The 6,497-nt window shown below is 36.2% G+C and overlaps 1 protein-coding gene across 1 annotated transcript; it reads left to right on the forward strand.

Annotated features, from left to right (window-relative positions):
* Positions 1-500: 500 nt before the first annotated feature.
* C5H17orf98 (chromosome 5 C17orf98 homolog) lies at positions 501-2,982 on the forward strand. The gene is made up of 3 exons (XM_053712965.1): positions 501-767; positions 2,532-2,631; positions 2,825-2,982. Exons 1-3 carry the CDS (start codon positions 501-503, stop codon positions 2,980-2,982), a joined length of 525 nt encoding a protein of 174 aa, XP_053568940.1.
* The last annotated feature ends 3,515 nt before the right edge of the window (positions 2,983-6,497 follow it).

Genomic DNA, 6,497 nt, shown 5'->3' on the forward strand with positions numbered 1-6,497 from the left:
AGATATCTTCCCATATACATGGATTACTAATGATGGAGAGGTATATTAAAGCTTATAGCAGGAGAGCTGCGGGGGATTCAACAGGTTTGATCTGTATAGGGAGGGGAGTGGCGGAGGCAGAGAGAGGATTTTTTTGTTGTTGTTTTCCGTTTTATATTTTTTTAGTTTAAGGTTGTATTAATCATGATTATGTATTCTGTATATTGTTTCTTTTTTGTTTTCGGAGGAGATTGTCCCCTATTATTATGTTTTCTTATTATATATCACATACAATGAAATAAAAAGAAATAAAAACGAAACACATATTCTGATATTGCAGTGAACCCATGTCCAGCTCCAGGAACTAATTAATCAGACAAGCTGACCAGTATGCAGAGCAGTAGCATTACTGTTTCATGCATCCATAGCAACACTTGAGGATTTGTTTAGTGATTGGGATACAATACTGAGGGCTCATTAGGGACAGGTACAACAAACACAAGCTGACACTAACTAGCACTATGGCAGATCCAGCTCTGTCTCCCAGGAAAGCCAAAACGTGTCTGCTAAGCCGCTTTAAGCCTTCACCCTCACTGGCAGAACTCCAGGCCAGAGAAAAAAGATTTGTTTTGGACAGTGTGGCTGTGGAGAGTATTTCTAAAGACTACAGCTACTCGTTACCGAAACTGGGCTCCGTTATCCCCCCTTACAATGCACAGAAGGATTCCCACGTTGGAAACTATTTCCAAGCTAAGCCAGTCCCCGCTGTACTAAAGAAGACTGGACAGGTAAACAGGGAAAATAGCACTTTGCATTTATATTCTTCCTTGTCAGCTACATGTCAAATCCGTAAATGATTTTAGCATATAAATTGCTGCTTTCACGCCACCAGACTTTATAACAAAGTCATGTTTTATTATTTCATTTCATGCTGTTTTCTGTAATTCTGAACAAAACATTAGGTGCCTTTCTTTAAAACTAAGCATGAAAATCTTCTCTGATAACTACATAGCTTTCATGCTGCTTGTGTGATATGTATCAGGCTGTGTGCCTCTCATCTGCTGTGCCTCGCATTCCCTCTGAGCCTATTTCATTTTAGCTACAGACATCTCACGTGCCCCTATTTAATATGCTGTAGAAGAGTTCTGCACAGAACGGGGACTTGAGTTCTCAATATGGAACTAATGTTCTGTTTTAGGGGAGAGATTATTTTGTGTGTACTTTATTTTAGAACGAAGTGGGGGAGCTACTTTCATCATAGCATATTTTTGTCATTCAGCTCATTTAATTTAAAGGGACAGAGTACTGTAAAATTAGCTTAAGATTATTGTGTTTCCAATGGCTTGTTATACACGTTTCAGTGTTTAAAATATATGGAAAATTGTTCCTTTAGGTTTATGTTTCTATATAAAACAGCTGTTTCTGCAATTTAGAAGCACAACCCAATCAAATGGTCTGAACCGTCATTATATTAGTTATGAAAAGCACCCCTTATATTTCCCCTCATTGTATACACAGTGGGACCAGGGGTGTGTAGGTTACGTGTGATGTAGGTGTAGGCGGTCAGGGGGTGTTATCTGGGCAGTGCAGGGGGAGTGTAGAGTAGCTGTGACATAGGTGCAGACGGTCAGTGGGAGGTAGCAAGGCAGAGCAGGGGTAGTGTAGGTTAGTCGTGACATAGTTATAGGTGTTCAGAGGGAGTTAGCGGGGTGTGTTAGTGGGAGTAGCTTGCACTTTGCTTCGGACACATTGACACAAGATCGATATGTTCGAAGCAGCAAAGTGCAGGTTGTGAAGAGGGTAGCGGCCATGCTTGTCTCACCAGCTATGAGCTGCTGAGACTACATCGCCTGAGCTAGTTAGTGTAGCTGTAATTAAAGTTAGGTCCCCAAGGCAATATTTGAAGTGTGCCTACACAAACATTATTTTTATTTACAGTGAGCGCACTGTCTGCGCCATGTAGGCACACTACAAATAGGGTCCTCCCAGCAAAATGCAGATGAGCGGCAGTGTCGGCAATGTGGGTGGTTACTTCATACTTTCATTGACTTCTATGGGAGAGACATCGCCGTTCGCTGGCATTGCTTGGACACACCCCTTTTCTTTGAATATTTTGACAAAGCTTCGACAGACTGCCGGGAAACTGCTTCAATGGCCTCGTTGGCCTCTGTCGATGAATATCAGGGCCTTAGAGGGAACAATGTAAAATTAATATTTTAGTACCTCTCTGTTCCTCTCCCACTGTGGTGTTATTTCTTCTAAACATTCTTGTTTGCATAGCTTTTCTACAATGAGCACTTATGTTTTGACATTTTAAGTATAAGTGGGGATACAGCTATTTTAAATGACAAAATAAAGGTAAAGTATCCATTTGTAAACAGATTAATATAATATATTCCAGCAGGTAAAATGGATCATTGGGAAAACATTAAAAGAAAAAAAAATAATTGTAAAAAAAAATTACAGTACACTGCCCCTTTAATTCATATGTTAACAAAAATTAATTGTGACAAACTGTTTCAGAAAAGAAAATGGGTTTTTCTGTATTCCAGACACATGGAGGGACATCAACGCATGGGGAATTGGCAGATCGTTTTCAGTACCAAGGAGCCGCTGCACTTTATCTTCTAACCAGGAATAACTGTGGTGCAGGTAAATGTCACTTCCCATATTGTTTTGATTTTTTTTTATACACTGAAAAGGTGACAAGTCAGACTTCCTATTTCTATTATTCAGACTATAAATCTGTGATTCCAAAGTTTCCTGAGAATATTTTACATTTGTGTTAAGGTATTAAATCATTTAAAATGTACAATATTGTGTTTTTTTATCAACATATTTTCAGGTCACTCTGCTCTGTACACTAGAGGTCATGGCTTCTTCCTTTCTTCAGTCAAACCTGTATATGGATACAATGGAAACTACGGATACCGAAGAAACACCCCCTCCCTGAGAAGAATGCCCTCTCCTTTTGGAACTGTTATCTATTCACCAATTTATTAATTGACATGGAACACAATTGTTTCCTTTTGTGATTCAGAAAGACCATACAGTTTTTAAAAATGTTCTAATTTACTTCTAATATCATATTTTCTTTGTTCTAATGGTATTCTTTGTTGAAGAAAATGTTTATAGAAAATAAATAAAGGGTGAGGGAGGGATGGGGAGCTACGCAACAAAAAAAGGTGGGGTGGGGGCATCCTTAACCAACGATTGCTGGAGGGGGGAGGTGGGGGGACCACTACACTACAGAAAATAAAAAAAAAATGGGGGAAGAGAGCTGTTTGGGAGAGATCAGTGGTGAAATGATGGCATGGCATGTACCAAAATGTGCCTAGATCAATATCTTGGGTTGTCAACTTTAAACAAATATATTGTTTTGGCAGGTAAATAAAAAAAACAAGGCTCTCTTTCTGTTTAAATTGAATGATAGCAAAATATCTAAAAATGATCCGGTATTTTGGGCAAGTTCTTCTCCTGGTAGTGAAGAGGTTAAAATTGAATGCTCCATCTGAATCATGAAAGAACAATGTTGGGTTGCATGTCCCTTTAAGGGTAATACTCTATCTTATTGAACTTTGCAGTGTTATCTACTTATTTACATTTGTTTTACTGTATTTTAGTTATGTCAAAACCCACAAGGCAGCTTTTGTTTAAAGTGACCTTACACTTTGAACTCAACATTTCGGGCAATATTACGAGTGGAGCACAAACATTTGGTATTACAAGTAGAAAGTAAACACGATCGCTTGTGCGCAATTCAAGTTAACGCTCATCGGTTAGCGCGTCCTCAGAGCTGTGGTTAACTGTTTCACAAAACAAAAAAGTCTTACAAAACACATAAAAAATACATTACACAGTACAGTTACACTCATAATAACACCATCTAATATAATTATTTAAAAAAAATATTGCACAAAAAAAGTTATAAGGGCTCAAAGATATGAAATCTCTGTTGTTAGGGGAAAAAAGGGCAGGCAATGGACTTTAACAAGTTGATACATACATATACATGTCTAAATATATATATGTTTGTATATATAAATATCTATATATGTGTACAGGTGTATTTATATGTGTGTATATATATATACACATATTAACACATACATACATATGTATATAAATATATAGAAGTGCATTGGAGCACTTTGCAGTTAAGTATATGAAAACATGTAACAGCATATTTATGCAATATTCATATTTAAAGGGAGACTGAACCCAATTTTTTTAATTTGTGATTCAGATAGAGCATGACATTTTAAGCAACTTTCTAATTTACTCCTATTATCAAATTTTCTTCATTCTCTTGGTATCTTTATTTGAAATGCAAGAATGTAAGTTTAGATGCCGGACCATTTTTTGTGAACAACCTGGGTTGTCTTTGCTGATTGGTGGATAAATTCATCCACCAATAAAAAGTTCTATCCAGATGCTGAACCAAAAAAAAAGCTTAGATGTCTTCTTTTTCAAATAAAGTTAGCAAGAGAACGGAGAAAATTGATAATAGGAGTAAATTAGAAAGTTGCTTAAAATTGCATGCTCTATCTGAATCACAAAAGAAAAAATAAAGTGTTATAGGGTGTATTTACTGTAAATATTTTACATTCCAATGTTCTGCACATAGGTTATTGCGCACACAATATTTTAAGTTCAGCTTTTTGCGCACGTCGGGTTAGAGCGAGAGCGATATCTTTTTACTTGTAATACCAGCACAACCAGACACACGCAAAAAATTTACTTTTAGCACAATTAGCGCTCTAGCAAAAGTACTAAATAGCGCTCCACTCGGAATCTGGACAAAAAATGAAATTAATGAAAAATAAACCAATATTGTAAAATACATTCATTATTTATTTTTCCAGCTTTTGTTGTAAATGTTAAGCAACTTTCCAATTAATTTCTATTAACAAATGTGCACAATATTTTTATATTGACACTTTGAGGCATCATCTCCTACTGAGCATGTGCAAGAATTCTCTGTGCATACATAAATTCATTTTATGATTGGATGATGGCTGTCACATGAGGCAGAGGAAAGGAAAATTGAACTAACTTTGAAATTTGTCAGAAAAAATCTGCTACTCATTTGACATTCAGACTAATGTGCTGTTGCACTGTCTTTTTATTATACATTTGCTGATTATGCAAATCTACTGTAATGGTCCTTTAAAGGGACAGTTTACTCAAAAAATGTCTCCTCTTTAATTTGTTCCCCATGATCTACTTTACCTGCTGGAGTGTAATAAATTGTTTACAAGTATTTCCATTACCCTTATTTTGGCATTTGAAATTGTTTATTTCGCCTGTGGTATACCCACCCATCCTGAAAGTTTTTGGCCTCAAGGCCAAACTGTGTTAACACAGCCTGTAGAAGAAATTACACTCCCAGTGGGTTATAGAAGAGATAAGGTAATAAAATGTTAATTTTCCATTGTTCTCTCCAAGTATTGGTGATTGGTTTATGGACAGATATAAGATAAAGAAGCAGGTGATATGTACACAATGTGATAAACAGATAAAGTAATGAAATCTGATTATACCTACAAGTTCAACCCATTTTATTAGGTTGTGACTGCAAAACACAAACGGCTAAATTACGAGTCTTGCGTTAGCCTTAAAAAGCAGCATTAAGAGGTCCCAACGCTGCTTTTTAACGCCCGCTGGTATTACGAGTCCTGAAGGTACAGGTGTACCGCTCACTTTTTTGGCCAGACTCGGAAATGCCGCAAATCCACTTACGTCAATTGCGTATCCTCTTTTTTCAATGGGACTTGCATAGCGCCGGTAGTTAAGAGTTTTATGGTACAACGCCGTAGCATATAACTCTTAACTAAAGTGCTAAAAAGTACACTAACACCCATAAACTACCTATTAACCCCTAAACCGAGACCCCCACATCGCAAACACTAAAATAAATATTTTAACCCCTAATCTGCCGAACCGGACATCGCCGCCACTATATTAAATATATTAACCCCTAAACCGCCACACTCCTGCATCGCAAACACTAGTTAAATGTTATTAACCCCTAATCTGCTGTCCCTAACATCGCCGCCACCTACCTACATTTATTAACCCCTAATCTGCCGCCCCCAACGTCGCCGCCACTATATTAAATGTATTAACCCCTAAACCTAAGTCTAACCCTAACCCCCACTAACTTAAATATAATTACAATAAATCTAAATAAAATTACTACAATTAACTAAATTATTCCTATTTAAAACTAAATACTTACCTATAAAATAAACCCTAAAATATCTACAATATAACTAATAGTTACATTGTAGCTATCTTAGGGTTTATTTTTATTTTACAGGCAACTTTGTATTTATTTTAACTAGGTACAATAGTTATTAAATAGTTATTAACTATTTAATAGCTACCTAGTTAAAATAAAGACAAAAGTACCTGTAAAATAAAACCTAACCTAACTTAAGTTACACTAACACCTAACACTACTCTATAATTAAATACATTAACTAAATTAAATACAATTAATTACAATTAAATAA

The sequence above is a fragment of the Bombina bombina genome, chromosome 5 (genome assembly GCF_027579735.1).
Source record: "Bombina bombina isolate aBomBom1 chromosome 5, aBomBom1.pri, whole genome shotgun sequence".
NCBI classification, from domain to species: Eukaryota; Metazoa; Chordata; class Amphibia; order Anura; family Bombinatoridae; genus Bombina; species Bombina bombina.